This window comes from Sorex araneus, chromosome 4, assembly GCF_027595985.1.
Source record: "Sorex araneus isolate mSorAra2 chromosome 4, mSorAra2.pri, whole genome shotgun sequence".
NCBI lineage: Eukaryota > Metazoa > Chordata > Mammalia > Eulipotyphla > Soricidae > Sorex > Sorex araneus.
This window is the reverse complement of record NC_073305.1, coordinates 204,080,068-204,102,768: the sequence shown is the minus strand read 5'-3', so window position 1 is coordinate 204,102,768 and position 22,701 is coordinate 204,080,068. Positions and strand designations below refer to the sequence as shown.

The window sequence follows — 22,701 nt, the reverse complement described above, 5'->3', positions numbered from 1 at the left end:
AGTGTGGCCAGAAATGGCTTACAGCACTCAAGGCTCATGCTCAGTGCATCTAGAAGCATCGAGGCAGGTCTTTTAACTGTGCGTAGTCCTTCAACTCAGGCCTGAATTTTAGACGGTGACACTTGTTCAAGGTTGCCAGGCAGGAAAGAGCCTGGGTCAAACCCAGATGTGGGCCCAATGTTCTTTCCTCATCATCTGCTGAATTGCTACAGAAGTTGTAGCACTTTATGCTTCCAGTTTGAGATGCAATATCCAAAGATCAAAGGATGAATTCAACTCAACCTTTAAGGGTAGGGTTACTCTCTGGCTCAGTGCTCAGGAGGCCAAGTGGTACTGGGATCAAACCTGGGCCTCTGGATGCAGAGTGTGCTCCGGCCCTTGAGCTATCTCCCTGGTGCAATCTCCTTTTTCCTGGTTAATAAAAAGTACCACCCCAACCCCACCTTAAGACAGACTCATTCTCCTTATACTTTCAGTGTACGACAAAGCTCTGTTTGACTTACGGGCAAAAGGCCAAGGAACCTAGTGGATTATTCCCTGCATGCTTTTCTTTGCAAACACATCTATCAAGGAAATGACAAGGCCAGTCCAACTCTTGGATTTTAGATTTTCGGGCTATACCTCATGGTGTTCAGGGATCACTGCTGGCAGTGCTCGGGCCATTTGCAGTGCCAGGAATAAAACCCAGGTTGGCTGTCACCAAGGCCTCACCGAGTCACTGTATTCTCTCCTACCACATCTTGCACTTTGCTGATTAGACTCTGGAAACCATGAGATCAAACCCAGGTCGACTGCATGCAAGGCAAGAACCCTACCCACAGTGCCACTTCTCTAGACCAGTTCATCCCTCCGATACACCATTTGGGCGCTCATACTGGGCATTAACACTATGAACTTAGAGATTTGAGTCTCCCAGAAAAATGCACATACCTCCGGGAAAAAATATCACAGAGCACTGATCAGGAGGAGTGACTTGTCTATGGCCATTTAATTCCACAGGGCAAAGTGGTTTGTTCACTTCCAGGAACCAAATGATTAGGTACCGAGTGGGGTGCATTAAGTAGTTTTAAATGGGAAAAAAAAGTAAGTTTTAAATGGGAAAACTATATATCTCCCAGCACTTAAGGGAATAATTAAGAGAATAATTCAATTGAAACCGAATTCAATAGTGCCACCATGGATTGAAGTAGTAAAAGCATGAAACAAAGTGAAACCCAGAAAAATCCTGTAAAAATATCTCCCTTACTTCTCTTTGTCCCATGCAGGGCTCATACTCTTCGTTGCAGTATGATGGAGGTCTCACTTGCCACGCCCTCAGGTTCTAAAGTAAACTTTGTTTTTCGCTTTTTGGGTCACACCTGGTGATGCACAGGGGTTATTCCTGGTTTGCACTCAGGAATCACTCCTGGTGGTGCTCAGGGGACCATATGGGACGCTGGGACTTGAACCCAGGTCGGCCATGTGCAAGGCAAATGCCCTACTCGTTGTGCTATTGCTCCAGCCCCTAAAGGGAACTTTTAAATGGGAAAACTGTAAAATATAAATGCAAATCATTTTGGGTTGGAGGTCAAGTACTAGCAGTGTGATGCTGGTTGGGGGCCTCGAGGGCTGCACCTGGTGATGCTTTGGGGACCGTGTGGTGCTGGGAAGCGAACCTCAGTTGGGCACATGCTCCCTAATTGCTGTATTATCTCCTAGCCCTTAAGGGAATAATTTTCACCTCTGACCAATAAGCCAGATACCAGGGCAATAGTAACATGTAGTGATGACCTTTTGAGAGGAAACCAACCTGTGTTTTGTGTTTGTGTGTGCTACACCCAGAAGTGCTTTACAGTCAGGAATTATGCCTGGTGGTGTTCTGACGACCAAATGGGATGCCAGATGTTGAAGGGTCGGCCACGTGCAGGGCAGACACCCTACCTGCTGTACTAGCTCTCCAGCCCCCGGGCCTTACTTCTTACTTGATTAAGACAGCAACTATTACCATTTCAAGAAGCAGCATGTTTACCAGAATTGTAGTAAATTCCTTACCAAAATTTCTCTACAAACATTCCTCAGATAGCACTGTCAGATCCTCTGCGATGCTTATCTATTTGTATTTCCTTGAAAAATGCACATGTTCAGCATGTTCTTTTTTTTTTTGCTTTTTGGGTCACACCCAGCAATGCTCAGGGGTTACTCCTGGCTCTGCACTCTGGAATTACTCCTGGCAGCGCTTGGGGGACCATATGGGATGCCGGGAATCAAACCCTGGTCGGCCATGTGCAAGACAAACACCCTACCCGCTGTATTACCGCTCTGGCCTCGAGCACATATGTAATCTATCACCACATATTTACAAGAGAGTTCATCCTGGAAGAAAATCACTTTATTTTAATCAATACACTATAACATTACAAAAGCTGGTTTTTGTAATGGTGTTCAGGGAAGCCACACAACCATTTGCTCAGCCCCAAACTCAGTACCAACTCATGAGCCAGTCTGTGGGTGAGGGAATAATACCTATTCCATGCAAATTTTCGGAAGCAAGGAAGCTACTGAGAATAGGCTTTATCGGTGACTTCACTCTTTGCATTTCTCTACTAATTACATGTTTATGCTAAATTAACTGGTCATGAGTGGTGATTTTCCAGTCTTCACCTTCTTGATTAGGCTAATCCTACAAACAGAAAAGAAAACAAAGCAAAAGGTTAGAAAATACTACACACATACACACAGATTATACCTGGCAATGCTCAGGGGATATGGGATTGAACCCAGGTTGGGCACTTGCAAAGCAAATGCCCTACCTGCTGTACTTTTACTCTGGCCCCTACTTGCTATATACATTTTTATCATTTTAAGTTTTAGAGTTATACTCAGAAGTGTCCGGGAGCCTGTATGTGGTGCCAAGAACCAAATCAGGGTCAGTTGCGTGCAAGGCAAGTGACTTTAATTCTTGTACTGTACTTATTTGGCTTTTTGGATCATACCAGTGATGCTCAGGGGTTATCCTGGCTCTGCACTCAGGAATTACCTCTGGTTGTGCTAGGGGTAATGGGATGTGTCAGGGATCGACCTGGATCGGCTTCGTGCAATAAAATGCCCTACCCACTGGACTACCACTCCAGCTCCCCTTGTACTATTTTTAACAGCCTATTTATTCTTTTTAACTTTTTTTTTGGGGGGAGGGTGGGGGGGACTCACACCGGTCATGCACAGGGGTTTACTCCTGGCTTTGCACTTAGGAATTACTCCCTGGCTATGCTCGGGGGATCATATGGTAAGCTGGGAATTGAACCTGGTCAGCCATGTGCAAGGCAAACGCCCTACCCGCTGTACTATCGCTCCAACTCCAGCCTATTTATTCTTAAAAAAATTAAAGCTCTCCAATTTATGAAAGAAAAAAAGAAAAATGTCCAAGGTTATTCACTTTTCTTTTATTTTGGGGACACAGCCGACCATCCTCAGGCCTTGCTTTGGTGTAGCATGGGGGACCCTATGGGTGCTGTGGGCTGAACCTGGGTTGGTGGTGTGCAAGGCAAACATCTTAGCTGCTGTACTCTCAGTCCAATCCCAAAAATTTTTTTTAAAAATGTTTGGGGATCAGAGAGATAGTATAAGGGGTAAGAAGTTTACCATGCATGCAGCTTACCCTGGCTCAAATCCCCTGAGCCACAGGTGGCTCCCCTGAGTAGGCCAGAGGTCACCCCTGAGCTTCAAGTTAAAAATAGCTCATAACACTGTGCATGAGAGACAAAAACGTTACCGAGGGGCTGGAGATAGTACAGCACCTAGGCTGTTGTCTTGCATGTGGCCAACCTGAGTTTGAATCCTGATAAACCCTACAGTCCTGAGTCCTACCAGCAGGGACCCCTGAGCACATAGCCAGGAGTAAGCCCTGAGCATCATCTGGTGTGGCCCAAAACCACACCCTCCCTACCTTCCCCACAAGTATTTGGTTTCTGGGCCACATAGGTCATGGTTCAGGAGCCACTTCCCTGCAGTACATGGAACATAACCTAAGTCTCTTAGCTCTGTGCTCAGGGGTCATTTCTGGTGGCTCAGAGGACCTTATGTGGTTCCCAGGACCAAACCCAAGTAGGATGCATGCAAGGTAAGGGCGTTACCTGTTGTACTCTCTCTCCATACCATCCCCAGCTCCGTAACATTTTAAAAGATGGTTTCTTTGGTTTAGATTAGGAGAGCACAGAGTGAACTCCACAGGAGTGCGTGCCTTGCACGTAGACGGGGCTTTATCCCCAGCACTGCAGTCTCCCTAGCACCACCAGAAGAGACCTCTTGAGTACTTTTTGTTTTGGGGCCACACCCAGTGGTGCTCATTCTGTATTTAGGTTATCACTCGTGGCAGGCTCGGAGGACCATACGGGATGCTGGGGAGTGAACCCAGTTTGGCCATGTGCAAGGCTAATTCCTACCCGCTGAACTATCACTCTGGTCCAATTTAAACAAATTTCTTCTTTTTTAAAAAAAAAAAAATGATTTATTTGTTTTGCTTTCTTTGGGTCACACCCGGTGAATGCTGGGAGACCACATGGGATGCCAGGGATCAAACCCGGGTCAGCTGCTTGCAAGGCAAACTCCCTCCCCGCTGTCCTATTATTCCAGCCCCTAAACAAAATGTTAACTTGTCAGTTTAACTTATAAAATACAGACTCTGTGAGTTCTATAGATCCAAATCCAATCTGGTGAACCGTATACTGAACAAAAGTACACTGAACAATAATAAGTATATCACCTACCATTTGCAAATCGGCACTGCTTCAACACCTCACTGAAACCCTCACAAAGCTTAAGGTCACCCTGGTTCTGGGCACACTCCAAAAACTGTTTCATTTCATAGTGGCAGGGCCCAAACTGCTGCTGCTGCTGGTAAGCTGGCTGAGTGCCCTGAGGCTCCTGCAAGGGATAACATTCAGAGTTAGTAAGGAAATCACATTTATACCTGACGAAATGTATACTATTGTTCATTGGGGAAACAGAAAGCAAATGAAAGTTTTTATCTCTAAACCATTTAAAATAAAAATGAAGTTTAATAAAATTCTAATTTTAATTAGGAAAATCCAAGAACAAATATACACACAAAATTCTTAGAACTCAGATCAATAGATAAATCTAGAGCAGTTGTCCAGTATGTGCAAAGTTTAGTTCAATCCCCAAAAAGGCTTTGCCCCCAAGTACTGCTGCCCAGCACACCACAACAAAAACACAGGGCTAAGGCTGTCTTACAGCAGCCTGATCGGAGTCTTATCCCCTGCACTACACATGGTCCCCTAGCACTATCAGTAACTGATCCTTGAGTGCAGAGCCAGGAGTAAGCCCTGAGCACAACTGGGTGTGCCCCCCAAAATCAAAGACAAAACCCCAAAAAAAACCAGACTTCTTAGAAAAATATTGTAGTTACCAAAGTAAAATAGCCTTTACTCACTTGTAATGGCAAATGGAACCAGAATGATGGCAGTGGGATGGCAGTGGCCTCGGTGTAGTATACACAGATATTGAGGTATAAAGCTACACCCTCATAATCTTAGGTCTTACGCATTTCCACTTGGACATATCATGAGGCAATGGTAAAACAAAAAAATTTATTAAAAAAAGTAAAAACAGTCTCCACTGGCCTGCTGAACCTGTTTTAATGTCACTAAATTTTAAAGAAAAATAGCTGAGTTTAAAGTATATCTGAAACACCAAAGTATGTACAAGTTTAATGAAAGAGAAAATTCATATACCCCAAAAGAGTGGCAAAGGCATTTATGAGATCTGAGAACACAAGAGCTATTAAAGAAACTGATATTGAATTGAGTCATCACGATAAAATTAAAAATAAAGGTGAAATAGCTGTTTTGTAATAAATCTTGATGAACTACTACATTTTTATTTTTTGGTAATAAATACAATTTGTACCTAATTTGAAGTTGCAGGCCTAAAACATTACCTCAAGAGCCAAATGTGACTTTTGATAACCAGTTTTCTGTTAACAGCACAACAGATTAAAATTTTACAGGCTGTTCCTAAACTTACAAGTTTAAATTATTTAAAAGCTGTTACATAATTACCAAGTACTTTTTTTTTTTTTTTTTTTGCTTTTTGGGTCACACCCAGCGATGCACAGGGGTTAACTACTGGCTCTACACTCAGGAATAACTCCTGGTGGTGCTTGGGGGACCATGTGGGATGTTGGGAATTGAACCCGGGTTGGTGGTGTGCAAGGCAAACGCCCTACCCACTGTGCTATCACTCCAGTCTCTACCAAGTATCTTCTAAATGAAACAACAAACATTGAGGATGACTATATGGTTATGTGGGAGGGCATTTGCTTCACAAGTGGAAGGCCTTAGATTTGATCCCTTACGGTACATATAAATAAAAATCACTTCCCACAGAAGAGAAAGAAGAAAAATGCCATCTCAAATCTTACCTGGTAAGTGATATCAGGCCTTGCGGGCTCAGCACTGCTTCCTCCACTGAAGCCCCCAGTGATGGCGTGGCCAATAGTGTGGCCAACAGCAGAGCCCACGGCCACACCAGCTGCAGTGCTGGCCATCTGCGCCATGAGCCCAGGCTGCCTCGGGGCAGCCGCCGGGGAGGCGACAGCGGATGGGGCAGCTGCAGCTGGCGGCTGTGCTACAGGCGCTGGCCGGGGCGCAGCTCTCATCTGTGGTGCCCGGCTGTGAAAGAAAAAGGAAACTTTGTTCCTGCTTCTAAGTAAGTCTACACATTGTCAACTCAAACAGTTTTTAAAATAAAATCACCCTGAGATAGTTACAAAGCTGTTCCTCATTTTCAGTGGTGCAATGTCCTAACACCCATCTCTCCATCAGGGCACACTTCCCCTGCCAACAGAAGGCAATTCTTGAAACATTTACACCCTTTGATCTGTAACCTTTAACAGTTGAAATTAACCAGTATAATTTTTTTTACTTGGAACCTTGTGTTCTTATAGTCTACAGTATTTTGGTTTTGGGGGGCCACTCTTCTCTTTTGCCAGTGCTCAGGGGACCATATAGAGTGTGTGTGTGTGTGTGTGTGTGTGTGTGTGTGTGTGTGTGTGATTAAACCCAGGTCAGCCATGTACAACCTCATAAAATAACAAAATAATAAAGAATTCAAAAGAACTAGTGATATTTATTCTTCATATTTGTACTGTTAGGTGCTGAGTTGATAACAAGGGACAAAAACCTGTGTCTTCATGGAAGTGACATCCTATAGAGGGGGAAAATAAAACGAGTCACAGGGCATTAAATGTCAAGGGAAATCCACGATTTTCCTCCCGAGAGGCATCTGAATGTTTCCAGTAATGAAATCCTCCAATTTACACGCTCCCTCTGCCATTTTCTCGCTGTGCTCTTTGCTCTTGCCCTGAATACGTCAGACCGTGTACAAGTCTGACTTCACTTCCGAGCCGGCGTGTAGAAAGGACCTTTCCCTTCCTTGCAGGTGGGAGGGCTGAAGGCAGGTGCACCTCGCCAAAGGCCCCCCGGCACCACCTGGCGCGGGCCCTGAGCACGAAGCTCTGAGCTCTGCCAGGTGTGGGCCCAGAATAAAACTACAGAATCGGTCCTTTCCTTTGTTTACAAGCTCGTCTGGGCTCCACTTCTCCACTTCTCTCTTATCTTCGCTTGCTCGGTTTTTGTGCCACACCCGGCTGAGCTCAGGGATAGATCACTGCTGGGGCCCGAGGCGGGGATGGCCGCGCGCAAGGCCGGTGCCAGACCCCGTAGTCTATTTAGTATGCACACCCCACCCCCACCGGGCTACCTCCCCGCCGCCCCCAGCCTAACTGCAAGCACAGCTCCCGCGCGTCGGGGGCCCCGAGCCATTCGGAACCTGTCACCAGACGACCGAGTCCCCGCCCCCACCCCCGCCGGGCCTGCCCTCGGCCCAAAGGCTCATCCTGAGGATTCTACGCCCCGCGACCCTCCGGCTCTGTCACTGGCCCCACCGAGTCCAAGTACTTCATTAAAGCAGGGAGTGTCCAGTGAACTTGAGACCCCCCCCCGGGGGGGTGGTGGGCTCAGGCCTTGTAGCTCCGACTCCACCAACACCCTATTGCTCCTCTGCTGCTACTCGCGGCGCTGCAGCCCGTTACCACCAGCGCCCGCTGCTTTCTAGACGTTTCGCGGGCCCCCGGGTTTCAGGCGGCGGGGGTCAGGGCCGGCCCGGGGCCGCGTGGCGCCTGCGTGGGACACTCGGGCCCCCGCACGCACGGCGCGCTCTCGGCCTGTCCATCTCCCGGGGTCCGAGCGGCCGGTTTCCAGCGAAGGCGCGTGCGAGTATTTTAAGGAAGGACCGTGGCCGCGGGGCCGATCGCCAGCACAGGGATGGCGGGACAAGGCCCCGGCCCGCGGCCTTCGGACGACCTCGGCCTCGGCTGCGTCACTGGCCTCGGGGGCGCCCCCAGCCCCCGCGCGGGCTTACCTGGCCGGAGGGGCCACGCGGGAGGTGCGACTTCGGCTTCCACGCGGCATGACAACGACACTGGCGACTCGGCGTCCACAAGCACGAAACTGAAAAGCCTTCGGGGTCTTCACAGGCGGCCGCAGACTGGGACGGCGGAAGGCGGGGGGCGGGGCCGGCCGTCAGAGTGACCAATCAGCGCGAAGGCCCTCCGCTCGCGCGCTCCGCCGCCTGAAGGTCACCGACAGAGACAGGCGTTGGTGCGGCTGCGCGGGGCTCGCGATTGCGTCATCAGCCCTCGAGCCAGTGAATTACGAGGCCGGAAGTTCGGACGCTCGCCCCGGGCGGACTCGCAAGCTGGAGTCCTTCGGTTCCGGGGGCTGGAGGACCGAGGTCGGCCCTCACTGTGTGCTTATTGATACCGTAGGTCATATTGATATAGGCAGGTAGACAGGGAAAGGCCCTTGGCAATGAAACTAAGGTCAACAAAACTTCTGGGAAGGAAAATTTTAAGGCTGAGCCACCCAGTGGATATGGAAAACAAAGACCTGATAAGCCCTTCAGCAGACCCTGAAGAGATTGGACCCCTCCCCATGACGTTCCTCGAAAACCCTCGGACCTCTCCCTTAATTTTAATTAATTTTAGTGATTCAGCACCGAATAGACCCAGCAGGACCAAAAAGTCAAGAAAAGGAGTTTCAAAGGCAGCACCCAACTCTCCCCACTTAGCAACAACCCTAGCAATGGACTCTTATCTAGGTGGAAGCCGTGCGTGGGGGCAGGTTAGAGAAACCCTATAAAGGCCACCTTGAACAAAGGAAGCACACACATATGCTGCCCAAGCCCATGTGCTGCTTGCGCCCACGTGGCCAAGCACATGTGCCTGAAGCACACGTGTCACCTGCATCTCCCCTCTAGACATGGGTACTTTCATGTCTAATGCTGGGCTTCTCTAACGGGAGATAGGATAGGGAGTGGGCAACATCCATGTGGAGATTAATCTGAGAGAATTTTTTTCCTTTTTTTTTTTGGTTATACCCAGCGATGCTCAGGGGTTACTCCTGGCTCTGCACTCAGGAATTACTCCTGGTGGTGCTCGGGGGACCACGTGGGATGCTGGGGATCAAACTCGGGTCGGCCGCATACAAGGCAAATGCCCTACCTTCTGTACTATCGCTCCAGCCCCGAATATGTGTGTTTTGAGGCCATACCCGAGTGCTCAGGGTTCAAGGGACCACATGGGGAGGCAAAATTCCCCACTGTGCTATCACTGGCCCCATTCGAGGCTAATTTGTATCTTTATTTGGACTAGACTTCGGTTACTGGTGACGCATAATCATGATCGGATTTGCTCACTGATTTAAATGCAGTGATAAGCGCAGGAGATAAGCTCCACTTAAGTCTCCACTTTCCCGGGGTGAATCCCACGAAGGACAGATGACGGCTCTGCCTACGTCAGAAGGTGGAGCCAGGAAGCACACACACACACACACACACACACTGGGTGAAGAAAGCGGGGGGGATGCCTGGCTGGAGAAGGCATGTGACTGCGGGGGTTGAATCCCGCGAAGGACAGATGATGGCTCTGTGTACGTCAGAAGGTGGAGCCAGGAAGCACACACACACACACACACACACACACACACACACACACACACACACACACACACACACACACACACACACTGGGTAAAGAAACGGGGGGATGCCTGGCTGGAGAGGGCATGTGACTGCAAGGCAGTAACGTGAGGAAGTCGTGGGGGCAGGGGAGGTTAAGCAAAGCCATGTATGTGTCCAGGGGAAAGGTGCCCCAGGAGGAGAACTGCAATTGCAGGCCCCAGAGATCTGTGTCCGAGTGTACTTGCTATGAAATGCTTTCAACAGAGAAGATCCAGGAACGAAAAAGATAGGGCTGGATAGGCAGTGTAGCGGGTAGGGTGCTTGCCCAGCGCGTGGCTCGGAGAGCGATCATGTGAGGCTCCATGGGAAGGTCTTTGGGGGTGGGGTGGGATTTTTGAAGGAGATAAAGTTAAAGTGAAATCTCCCTTTCTGCTCAGGTGTTAGAAATTTCTTGTTTCCACCAGAGGCAATTAAACTCTGCCTTTCCATACAACAGCAAGACACAGTCTGTGCGGGTTCATAATGCAAAAGACCTTTCTGCAGAACTTAAAATGAAAGCTTTACAAATGACAAACTTTGTATAAAAATTCATAGAGATGAAAAGAACATACCAAGGAGAGCCTGGCCCGAGAGAGCAGAACTAAGGGAAATCAACAATGAAGCAGGAAGACAGGTGAAAGAGACAGGGACGCCCCATGGCCGTGCATTCTTGGGAAGTAATAAAACCAACTAGCCCTAAGGATGTCAGGAACCTGCCTTGGGGACACTGAAACTAAGGCCTGTTTAGACCTTTGCTGGTGCTAACGAAGCTCTCAGAGAAGCTTCTCTCAGTGGGGTTCAGCAGGAACAGACCTAAAAATAGAATATTGAAGAAGACCATCTACCACGTCCAACTCTACCCCACTGGCAATGAAACAGGAAGCCTCTGTTTCCCCTTGCCAGTAACAGAGAGAGAAAAATGCCAGTTTTCTCTCTCCGGATGTTCCATCTCTCCCCGCTCAACCTCACACACGTTTCACCCCCAAGGTTCTATCCTAGCATTCCTGGGGCTTCCCAAGAACATAAAACTCTGCCCTGGACTTTAGGCTAACAGGGAGACTAAAGTCCTGGAATCTAGGCTGCCGGGGAAACTGAGATCATTGGCCATTAGCCTGGAAGGTCTGTTTCCCCTTTGCCAGTGAAGACGGAAGCCAGTTTCCCCTCACCGCCTTTCCCTATTGATCTGACACATTTCATTCCCAAAGTCCTTACCTCGTGGTCAGGGATTTCCAGGACCATAAAATTCTATCTTGGAGGCTCAGCTGATGGGGAAACTAAGATAAGGGGCAAGCACGCCCACAGAGATTTACACCAGCTAAACATCCTTGCGAATTTCTGGTGTCTTTTGTAAATCCTTGGGAACCGGCAAGGAATGCAAGGAGCCTTTAAAAGGGCACACACAAAACTCCCTTTTAACTTTGTCCTGTTATAAGTTCCGGTGCTAAATTCCTCCCTCTTTGGAGAGCTTCTTTTCTTTTAGACTTTCCAAAAACTTTTTTACTTTCCAACTCTGAGTCTGAGCATCTTTATGATTCAGTATTCTCATTCTTGAAAAGACGGAAGAACCTGGGAATCACCAACGAACACAGAGACCCGCTGCCGCCGCTTCTGCCCCACCAGCATCTGTAACCACACTAGCACCAGACTCCCGATTCAGGGGAAAGCCCACTCGAGCAGCTTGGGAGGAAGCCTACGGAAGCCCACCTAAGGAAGTGTGTGCAGATGCTGCCTGAGCCCGTGTGTTGCTGTTGAGCACATGTGGTGCCCGAGCACACATGTATCACCCTCATCTCCCCTCTTCTTGAGATGTGGACTTTCATATAATGCTGGGTGTGTGCTGGGGCTCCCTCCCTCCCTCCCTTCCTCTCTCTCTCTCTCTCTCTCTCTCTCTCTCTCTCTCTCTCTCTCTCTCTCGCTTTTTTTTTGCTTTTTGGGTCACACCCAGTGATGCTCAGGGGTTCAGGGGTTATTCCTGGCTCTGCATTCAGGAATTATTCCTGGCGGTGCTCAGGGGACCATATGGGATGCTGGGAATCGAACCTGGGTCAGCTGCATGCAAAGCAATCGCCCTACCCGCTGTGCTATTGCTCCATTCCAAATAAAACCTTTTTTTTAATTAAAAAAATTTTTTTTAACTTCACTGCTTGTCTTCTGAAATCCTTTCCTGTGAGGGAAAGGCAGGGTAAGGTGTAGGACTGACTTTCCCTTCCTGAAAGGAGCAAGGCTCACAGTTACTAGATTTTTCTGGCTCTCGGTAGCAGAGGTGGATAGAGAGAAAAAGGTAAATTCCCTTCTCGAGGCTGCTGCCTCTCCTCCCCACTTCACGTTACCCAGGGACCCCACCGGTATCAAAAGAGGCCATTTTAATCATATTTATCTGTCATTAGTTCCTACTTTTAAGTGTCTAATAGCTGTTTGGGTTGTATTTTATTTCCTCAGGGCGTTTTAGGAGTAATGGGGACATCTCCCACGCTAACGACCAGTGACTTTTGGGCGTGTCCGCCTAGTTCCTCTGCCGTCTCCCAGAGTCCCCCTGACTAGTGTCCTGCTAGTTTTCTATGGAAGAAAGATCCTGCTCAGTCCAGTTTTTCTAAATCTGGCAAACCTGGATATAGTTCCTATATCGTATGGGGAGGCATCTCAACCGCTAGGGATTCCCGGCCAAGGCACCAGATCTTGTGCCCAAGTTTCAGATCCCCAATTGCAGAGAGACCCAGTTCCACACATGATAATGCAAAAGCAAAGGAACTTTATTACCAGCCAGAGCCAGCGCTAGCTCGAGCTAGGGTCCGAGTCTTATCCAACGCAGTGGAGTCTTGACAAGGACCCCAGACTCTGAATCACAAGCAGTTTATATAGGGTTCAGTCAAGAAGCGGTTTATATACTGGTCTATTTTCAGCGTTGCCCTACGGCAACAGTGGTCAGCAATTAAACAGCAGGTACCAGTAACGGTTTGGGGTTCTTTCCAAGAAGGGTGCGGGGACCCCTCATGACGGGCCAGATCTGATTGCCCAGTTTCTTATCTAGGGGAATGACTCAATTGGGAGTTTACCAGAAACTGCAAATCCTGCTTTGGGGAAAACAGAAACTGAGGCCTCGCTGAGACTGAATGTTGGCTGGAGCTTGTCCTGGCTTCTGAAGAACCTGCTTTGGGGCCTCACCATATGGTGCCCGAGATTGAAGCCTGGTCAGCCTCGTGCATGGCATTTGCAAACCCTCCTCACTGTATGATTGCTCCAGCCCCCTAATAGCGGCTTATAAGGTTAATTTGTGATCGTTAGAAAATCTGGAAATAACAGTTGCTATTGTTACAACATTGTTACTGGAAATACTGATTTGGAGTGGGGGGGTGTATCGGGGATAGAAATATGTCTGAGTGGCAGAGCACATGCCTTGCTTTTTGAAGCCCTAGGTTTATTCCCCAGCACCAGAGGGGGAAAGGATGGGGATACATCTTCACACATAATTTTAAGTCATAAAAATGAATAAAGAAGCCTCTGGGGGGGGGGGCTGGGGTGATAGCACAGCAGGTAGGGCGTTTGCCTTGCACGAGGCTGAACTGAGTTCGATTCCCAGCATCCCATATGGTCCCCTGAGCACTGCCAGGGGCGATTCCTGAGTGCAGAGCCAGGAGTAACCCCTGTGCACCGCCAGGTGTGACCCAAAAAGCAAAAAATAAATAAATAAATAAATAAAATAAGAAGACTCTCTATGTATGAGGGAAACACAAGCATGAAAATATGTAAATCTGTAACTGTACCCTCACAGTGATTCACTAATTAAAAAATAAATTAATTAATTAAAAAAAGAAAAAAATAGTAATAATGGCACACCAGTTCTTTTCTTTTAGGTAGAAAAAAAAAGCCTCTCTACATATTATTACTGAAATTATCTCTAAAATAAACTGTGAAGAGGGAAAAAAAAAACAACCCAGGGCAGGATCAAATATAGTATGTACTTATATAAAATTGTGAGAAAAAAACCGATTATGTATGCATAAAATTTCTGCAGCTGATAGTTTGTTTCCTCCAAGCAGGAGAGCTTGTGTCTATTTTGGATTTTGAAAGTTAATATTTCAGAGAATAAATTATGAGTATGTATAAACGGTTAGCTAAAACTAATTTAAAAGCAGAATTGAAAGAAAATACTAGAATTCTGCTATATATGTGTACTTTTCAGAGATATGCTGAAGTTCATTAGTAAAATTTATATAACAGCTCTCATTTCATAACGCTCAGTGATCACACTGTAACAGAATGGTGACCAAAATTTGAACAAGGGTCTCAAAGATGCAGCTCAGTGGCAAGAACGCCTGTGTGAAGCCTAAGGTTTGATCCCTGGCACCTCACCACACTGCCAAATGCCTTGCTCTGCTCTTGGGATCCCTGACACTGTAAGTGTGTGATTCCCAACATCAAAATATGGGACCCCGGACATTGCAACAACACAACAAAGGGTGTGAAATGGGAAAGAATTCTACTCAATTTAGTGGTATCAGAAGGTTTTTATTTTGGGATAACACACCCAGTGATGCTCAGGGCAAGGGGGATCAAATAAGAGGCCAGAAATCAAACCTGTGTTGGCCTTGTACAAGGCAAGTACCCTACCCGCTGTTCATTCACTTCCACCCAGAAGTTTAAAAACTGAATAGATACAATAGCCAAAATCTGGAAACAACCCAAGTGCCCTAGAACAGATGACTGGTTAAAGAAACTTTGGTACATCTACACAATGGAATATTATGCAGCTGTTAGGAGAAATGAAGTCATGAAATTTGCTTATAAATGGATAGGCATGGAGAGTATCATGCTAAGTGAAATGAATCAGAAAGAGAGGGACAGACATAAAAAGACTGCACTCATTTGTGGAGTACAGAACAACATCACATGAGGCTGACACCCAAGGACAGTAGATACAAGGGTCAGGAGGATTGCCTCATAGCTGGAAGACTGCTTCATGAGCGGAGGGGAGAAGGCAGATGGAATAGAGAAGGGAACACTAAAAAAAATGATGGCTGGAGGAATCAGTCGGGATGGGAGATGCATGCTGAAAGTAGATAATGGACCAAACATGATGACCTCTCAGTGTCTGTGCAAGCCATAATGCCCCAAAGTAGAGAGAGAGTATGGGGAATATTGTCTGCCATAAAGGCAGGTGGAGGGTAGGCAAGGGAGGGTATACTGGGGATATTGGTGGTGGGGAATGTGCCCTGGTGGAGGGATGGGTGTTTGATCATTGTGAGATTGTAACCCAAACATGAAAGCTTGTAACTATCTCACAGTGATTCAATAAAAATAAATAAATAAAATAAAATAAAAGATTCTTACAGAAAAAAAAACTGACTAGAGATTGGGGAAGGGTTGGGTGGACAACATTAAGACTATTGTAAAAAATATATAAATAAAATAAAGTAGTGTAAGCCCCATAAAAGAAATTCCATACCTAGGAACTTAAGAAATATCATACTTATACAAAAAATTTAGTTATAAGGATGTTTGCTTTACCAAATAGATAAATCAGGAGAAACTTATAAATAAACTAAGTGTCCTACAATATAGAATTATAACACATACATATATTTTAAATGTTATTTGGGTATTTAAAATGTTGTGTAATATTGGGAGGATGTGTATCGGGAGAAAGTAGAGCAGATAAGGTGCTTGCTTTGCATGCAGCTGGGTTTGATCCCCACCTCCTGTATGTTCCCTGGAGCACCGCCAGGAATATTCCCTGAGCTTAGAACCAGAAGTAAGCTCTAAGCACTGCCACATGTGGCCCAAAATCAAAATAAGTATCTTCACAGGATTCAGTGAAAAAAACTTTTTTTTTTTTTGGGTCACACCTGGCGATGCACAGGGGTTACTCCAGGCTATACTCTCAGAAATTACCCCGGGCGGTGATTAGGGGACCATATGGAATGCTGGGAATTGAACCTGGATCAGCTGCATGCAAGGCAAATGCCCTACCCGCTATGCTATTGCTCCAGCCTCCCAAAAAACTCTTAAAATAATACATAGTATGTTTATATTTTAAGAAAGTATGTTTACAAGTGGGAATTACCTATACCCAAATGATGATGCTGTTAGGAAGTAATTAGATTACTTAGGTTAAATAACTAAGTTAGAAAGTTATTTATTTTTCAGCTTGTTGATATTTTCCAATTTTTCTTTTTTTGGTTTTTGGGTCACACCCGGCGATGCACAGGGGTCACTCCTGGCTCTGCACTCAGGAATCACCCCTGGCGGTGCTCAGGGGACCATATGGGATGCTGGGATTCGAACCCGGGTCGGCCGCGTGCAAGGCAAACGCCCTACCCGCTGTGCTATCGCTCCAGCCCCCTCCAATTTTTCTATAATACATTTTTTTCTCTAACAACATACTATGGTGATTTAAAAGTATGTCCACAAATTCTTGACATTTCCTTCAAGAGATAAAGCTTAATTCTTCTCCCCTTCTCAGTGTGGACGGGATTTATTTTTTTTATAAAGTTGTTCGCAATAATTTATTATATTCCTTATTCCAACACCAGTCCCACCACCATTACACCTTCCCACCACCATTATTTCGAATTTTCTCACCACCACCACCAAGGATTGCCCCAAAGGCAGATTCTAAATAATTTATTTTGTATTGCTTGTTATGAATAATCTGCTAAAAATGACCCAAAGACACTTGCTTAGAGGAAAGTGTGTGAAGATTGTTGTATCTCACCCTAGAGACATTAAACTCTAGTATAAGAGATTACTGAACATGTTGTTACAGGTTGAGTCTTGTGTGCTAATATATATTTTTTGATCGATATTGCTTGCCTTTTACGTTACACCCCATCAAATGCGGTGTGCTACACCTGGCATATCAGTGGCTTAGAGAATGAAATGTCAAGTGGCTGCATGCTCCAGGAATTCTAAACTTTTAGATAGGGTGATACAACTGGAGTCAAATTTTTATCTGGTCACAACTGGATGGCAAATTTGGGGTCTGTAGGATTCTCTGTAGCTTGTGACTCTCTTCTAAGATTTATTTGCAAGTCTTTGGGTCATGCGTTAAGGGTTTACAGGGCACCAGATGTAGCTCATGGGTGTAACGTTACTGCCAGGCTACAGAAGAACAGGGAGATGGGGGTCGTCTACTCCCCCACTCCATGAAAGCCTGGAGATTTCGGTCACAAATCCCGCATACCTGGGTTTTTCAGCAGATTTGTTCTTATGCCTCATGAGGCTCATCCCGAGCATGTTGGAGATTGGTTGTGAGCATGGCGGTGATAAGGCTCTGGGGTTTTTCAGCTGCCATGGCTCTGAACTTAAGAATTTAAGAAGAATGTTTATCAAATATCAACCGATGTCATAGATTATTGTGTGGGTGTTAGCTTTGTCTTCTAGTAAAAGAATACTTTCAAATATAACTGTTTTGATCACATGCTTTCTGCCATATTAGACTCAGCCTGGCGCGGGGTCTTCAGACATCTCTGCAACTTGTGACTCTCTTCCAAGATTTATTTGCGTCTGTGGGTCATGGCCATTAGTAACTCACTTATAATGAACTTATAATGAATAGGAAAAAGTAAAAGTGGGGATTGTGGAGCCGGCAAACAGGGCTGGGGGGCATGCTTTGCATGAGTGCTCCCCAGGCTGAATCTGAGGTATCTCAGGTCCTCTGGATAACACTAAAAGCAGAACCTGAGCTCCAGCCAAGTGCTGCTGGGATTGGCCCCCAAACACACAAAAGAGCAAAATGGTGTTGTGTAGCTTTGAAGTCTAGGTCATAAACAGTACTGTGACTTCCTTGCTCTTACTTCACTTGCTCTGGGAAAAAATAGCTAGCACATCTCAGCATAAAGACACTTGGTTAGCCTGCTGCATAGGCTCATGTAGGTAGATATTAAAGTTTTCTTTTCTTTTTGGATCACATCTGGTGGTGCTCAGTGCTTATTCCTGGTTCTTGTGTGAGGGGTCACTTCTGGTGGTGCTCAGGACCGTATGTGGTGCTGGGAGATTGAATGCATCTAAGAGGCGAAGACTTTGTTTTGGGGCCATAACAGGCAGTTGCTCAGATGCTCTGGCAAGGCTCAAGGACCCATACGTGGGATTCAGGGGATTGAACCTGGGTTGGTCACTTGCAAGGCAAGCGCCCTACCTGCTATACTAGGTTTCCAGGCCCTAGAGTGAAGACTGTTGAGATCTATTATGTCTGGCTTTTTTTTTTTTTGGGGGGGGGAATCACACCCGGTGATGCACAGAGGTTACTCCTGGCTCATGCACTCAGGAGTTATTCCTGGCGGTGCTCAGGGGACCATATGGGATGCTGAGAATCAAACCCAGGTCGGCCGCGTTCAAGGTAAACGACCTACACGCAATGCTTTTACTCCAGCCCCTAATGTCTGGCCTTTCTAACTAGCTGTGACCTCTGGAACATTACCTGAATTATAAAAAGTAGATAGTAAAAGGCTAAGGTGGAGAGCAAGTATTCAAAATAGTCATATTTGAAAGTATTCTTATACTGGAAAACAAAGCTAACGCCTACACCATAATCTATGACATAAGTTGAAATTTGGTGGATGTTTTAATCACTGTTCTCCCTTTGTCCATTCCTGTGACCTCTTCTTTTTTTTAATTTTTAATTTTTATTTTTATTTTTTTTTCTTTTTGGGTCACACCCGGCAATGCACAGGGGTCATTCCTGGCTCATGCACTCAGGAATTACCCCTGGCGGTGCTCAGGGGACCATATGGGATGCTGGGATTTGAACCTGGGTCAGCCGCGTGCAAGGCAAACGCCCTACCCACTGTGCTATCACTCCAGCCCCCTCTTCTTTTTTTTTTTCTGTGACCTCTTCTTTACACAAAATTCAACATACTGTAGATTTCAATTACCATAGTAACTCAGTAATAGTATAATAGTAATTATAATAGTAATGTAATAGTAATGAATATTGCTACTACTAATAATAAATAATAGACTCCTACCCTGAGGCTGGAGAGGGAGCTCAGGGGTTAGGTACCTGCCTTGTAGCCACAGGCCTGCTTTGATCCATGGCACCACGTGGTCCCCCAGCACTGCTCAGACTCACTCCTGAGCACAGAGCCAGGAATAGCCCCTGAGCACCGCAGGGTGCGTGTGACCCTCCAACTCCCTCCAGCTGCCCCCCTTTAAAAAGAAAAGCATCCTAGTGCAGTTCCCCGCCTACTTTATGTGTACCACTTGTGGGCCTCTCAAAGCTTCGTTTTTCTTGTCTTGAATACGGGATGATGCCATCTTACCCGTAGGATAGTTTTACACAAATGAAGCGAGGACTTAGGGAGGTACATGGGAGCAGTTCTTGATACTGATGGGCAGTCACCAAATTGTGGGTTTATTGGTATTTTTTTAGTAAGACTAGCTTTTCTCAGGGCCAGAGTGATAGTACAGCGGGTAACCAGGTGTTGGCCTTGCACATGGCTGACCTGGGTTTGATTCTCGGCATCCCATAGGGGTCCCTGAGCACCACCAGGAGTAATTCCTGAGCGCAGGGCCAGGTAACCCCTGAGCATCTCTAGGTGTAACCCCCCAAACAAACAAGCAAAAAGACTAGCTTTTCTCATAATTGAATTTCACCCTATGATTCACCATGAGATAGTTACAAAGCTTTCATGTTTGAGCTTTGGTCATACAATCATCAAACACTCATCCCCTCACCAGTACACATTTTCTACCACCCAAACCCCCAGCATCCCCCCACACCAATTCCAACCCTTCCCCTGCCTGTGTGGTAGACAATTTCCCCGTACTCTCTCTCTACTTTGGTTACATTCGATGTTTCGACACCAGTCCCACCACCACTCCAATGCTAGACAATTTGTTTTGTATTGCTTGTTATCATCCTATTCTTGAATGACTGATGCCACAAATAGGTCCTTGTTGAAGATTGTGTGCATATTACCCAACTGGTTCTCTATATTACACAAACATGCAATATTATATATTGTATGTAGTAGAGTGTGGCATTTGTGGCCATGCGACCTCTTATTGTCTAGTTCTCCCTTTCTGAGAACCTGGCAAGCTACCGAGAGTATCCTGCCCGCACAGCAGAGCCTGGCAAACTCCCTGTGGTGTATTCATATGCCAAAAATACAATGATGGGTCTCATTACCCTGACCCCGAAAGAACCTCCAATGCTGCACTGTTGGGAAGGACGAGAAAGAGAGGCCGCTAAAAATCTCAGGGCTAGGACGAACGGAGACGTTACTGGCGCCCGCTCAAGCAACTCGATGAACAACGGGATGACAGTGATACAGTGATAGTAACTCAGAACAAAACCAGAAGAGTTAAAATGCTATTATTGCTTCTCTCTTTTAATTAAAAGCGCCCAAAAGGCATACCTACTTGGTTGCTAAGAAATTAACAATCGGTACTTAACACTGAAACAGTCAAATTAAGTGATGGCAAAGAGAACTGTCGACTAACATGAATTCGGACCGCCACTAGTTACAGGTGGAGCCAGAAAGACAAAAAAAAAAAAAAAAAAACAAAACTTAAACAGCCCTTCAGGTGTTCTGCAGGAAATCCAACAAAAACAAACACGTTAGTCTGTTAGGTCCGAAATCTCTCACTTGCATTTGTTAAACGTTAGGTTCTGTCTTTCCGAGTTAGTCCGTTTAGCCCAGACCCCAAACTCTCAAAGGCTCAGTCTTGCAGCCGCGGTCAGGGCGATCGCCGGGGCGTTGGGGGCGTGGAGCCTGGGGGAGGCGTTGACTCAGGTGAGCCGAGTGCGCGGCCGCGGCTGCAGCTGCCGCTGGCGACGCTGGCGCTGGCCGTTGAGGAGCTTCTGCGCGACCTTGCGCTCGTGGCCGCCGGGCACCGTCCAGTTGGTGTGCAGCTCCCGCTCGCGCCGCGTCCGGCCCTTGCTGTGCCCAGCCCCGCAGGCGGGGAAGTCGCGCAGGTAGTGATAGTCCAGGCAGTCGTAGAGCTCCTCCTCGACGGGCGGCCACGAGTCGGGTAGCGGCTGCTGGGACAAAAACGGGCTGCAGAGCTCGGCCGGCTGCATCGCGCCGGCCGCGGGGCCGCCTGCCCGCGCGCCGCGCCTCTGGCCGGCCCCGCCCCGCGCTTGGATTGGCTCCTCCCCGGGGCGGGGCTATGGGTGACGTCACACAGCCCCAAGGCTCCAGAGAACCTCGGGCAGTTCCTCTGCTGGAACCAGGGTCGGGTGGCAACTGGCAAAATTGGCAAATTCACGCCAAGCACTTTGTGTTGAAAACTATTCGGGGGGCCAGAGCGGGTAGGGCGTTTGCCTTGTAAGCGGCCGATCCGGGTTCAATCCTCGGCATCCCAGGTGTTCCCCCGATCACCGCCAGGGATAATTTCTGAAGTGCAAAGCCAGCAGTAACCCTGAGTGTCGCTGGATGGGACCCAAAAAGCAACAACAACAACAACAAACTATTCGAATATACAACAGCTAAGTGCTGCTTTTACTTTACAGAAAGTGTAGAACTGGAACTGTGCGTTCTTCGAATGACATGCACCATCAATAAATATTCTCTAGGGGACTTGAGAACATGAGAAAGCCCAATGTTGACGTAAAGGGAAAACTGTTCTGAAGAGGTATCAACACCATATTTCAAAAAACACGCTGTCTATAAAAGATTTAGATTAGTTTTTCAAAATGCTAACGGTGTTTGGGGCTCATCTGTTACTATACACAGTTCCTTCCAGCAAGGAATCTCAACTGTATTGAGTGCAGTTAGGACAGATCCAGCATACAAGACGGATGTATGGTTCAAAGGTAAAGCTAATGACTTGCATGCATTGGGTCCCTTGTTGGGTCACGATCTTTGGTACCCCAAATAAATGGCAGTGGATGAACTTGGCAAGTGCAAAGTTCTGATGCCATGGGCTTGGTCCTGGCAGCTACCCTATGACCACTGCTGGTGTGGCCCCTACTTTTTTTTGTGGCTCCTAGTTTTTTTTTGGGGGGGGGGAGGGAAGCACACCTGGCTGTGCTCAGGGCTTACTCCTGACTCTGCTCAGGGATCATTTTTAGTGCTACTGAGGGACCATATGGGGTGCAGGGTGCTGGGAAGCTTACCAGGTGTATTGCTGCGTATATTGCAAGCACCTTAACTCCGTACTATCTCTTCACTCCCAAGTAGCTTCTAATTTTTTTTTTAAAGTAGGGATTGGATTGACAGTACAGCGGGTAAATTGCTTGCCTTGCAATCAGTGGACTAGAGTTCAATCCTAAACACCACCTATAACCCCCCTGAGCCCCACCAGGAATGATTCCTAAGTGCTGAGCCAGGAGCAAGCCCTAAGCACAGCAGGGTGTGGTCGAAAACCAAAACCAAAACCCAAACAAACAAAATACCTCCCAAAAGACCTAAAACAACAGCAGCAACAAGAACCCGGAGAAGATATCCTGCCTGTTGCAAGCAACCACACACAAACTCAGTTCATCACGGTGCTCAAAACCCTCCTGTCAGGAGATGCACAAACAAGGTTATTTGGAGAGCAAAGCTGGGGAGCAGAGGACACCGAGTAAGCCAGGCAGCGCGCCCTGCAGTCTGTGCTGTCGTGGCAGAGGAGGCGAGAAGGGGAACGCCTGGGCTGGGCTCCCAAGTGTGGCTGAAGGCGGAGCGGGAGTCCGGGGAGTCATTATGCTACTAAGCATACTCC

At 47.0% G+C, this 22,701-nt stretch overlaps 2 protein-coding genes across 2 annotated transcripts; both read right to left on the bottom strand.

The window, feature by feature from the left end:
• Nucleotides 1–2,350: 2,350 nt before the first annotated feature.
• On the bottom strand, nt 2,351–8,614 carry CHCHD2 (coiled-coil-helix-coiled-coil-helix domain containing 2). The gene is made up of 4 exons (XM_004615973.2): nt 8,419–8,614; nt 6,419–6,668; nt 4,743–4,899; nt 2,351–2,659 (listed from the first exon to the last, which is right to left on the bottom strand). Exons 1-4 carry the CDS (start codon nt 8,466–8,468, stop codon nt 2,649–2,651), a joined length of 468 nt encoding a protein of 155 aa, XP_004616030.2. The 5' UTR covers nt 8,469–8,614; the 3' UTR covers nt 2,351–2,648.
• An 11,757-nt stretch (nt 8,615–20,371) lies between these two features.
• NUPR2 (nuclear protein 2, transcriptional regulator) lies at nt 20,372–21,118 on the bottom strand. The gene has a single exon (XM_004615974.2). The coding sequence runs from the start codon at nt 21,074–21,076 to the stop codon at nt 20,786–20,788; it is 291 nt and encodes a 96-aa protein (XP_004616031.2). The 5' UTR covers nt 21,077–21,118; the 3' UTR covers nt 20,372–20,785.
• Between the last annotated feature and the right edge of the window lie 1,583 nt (nt 21,119–22,701).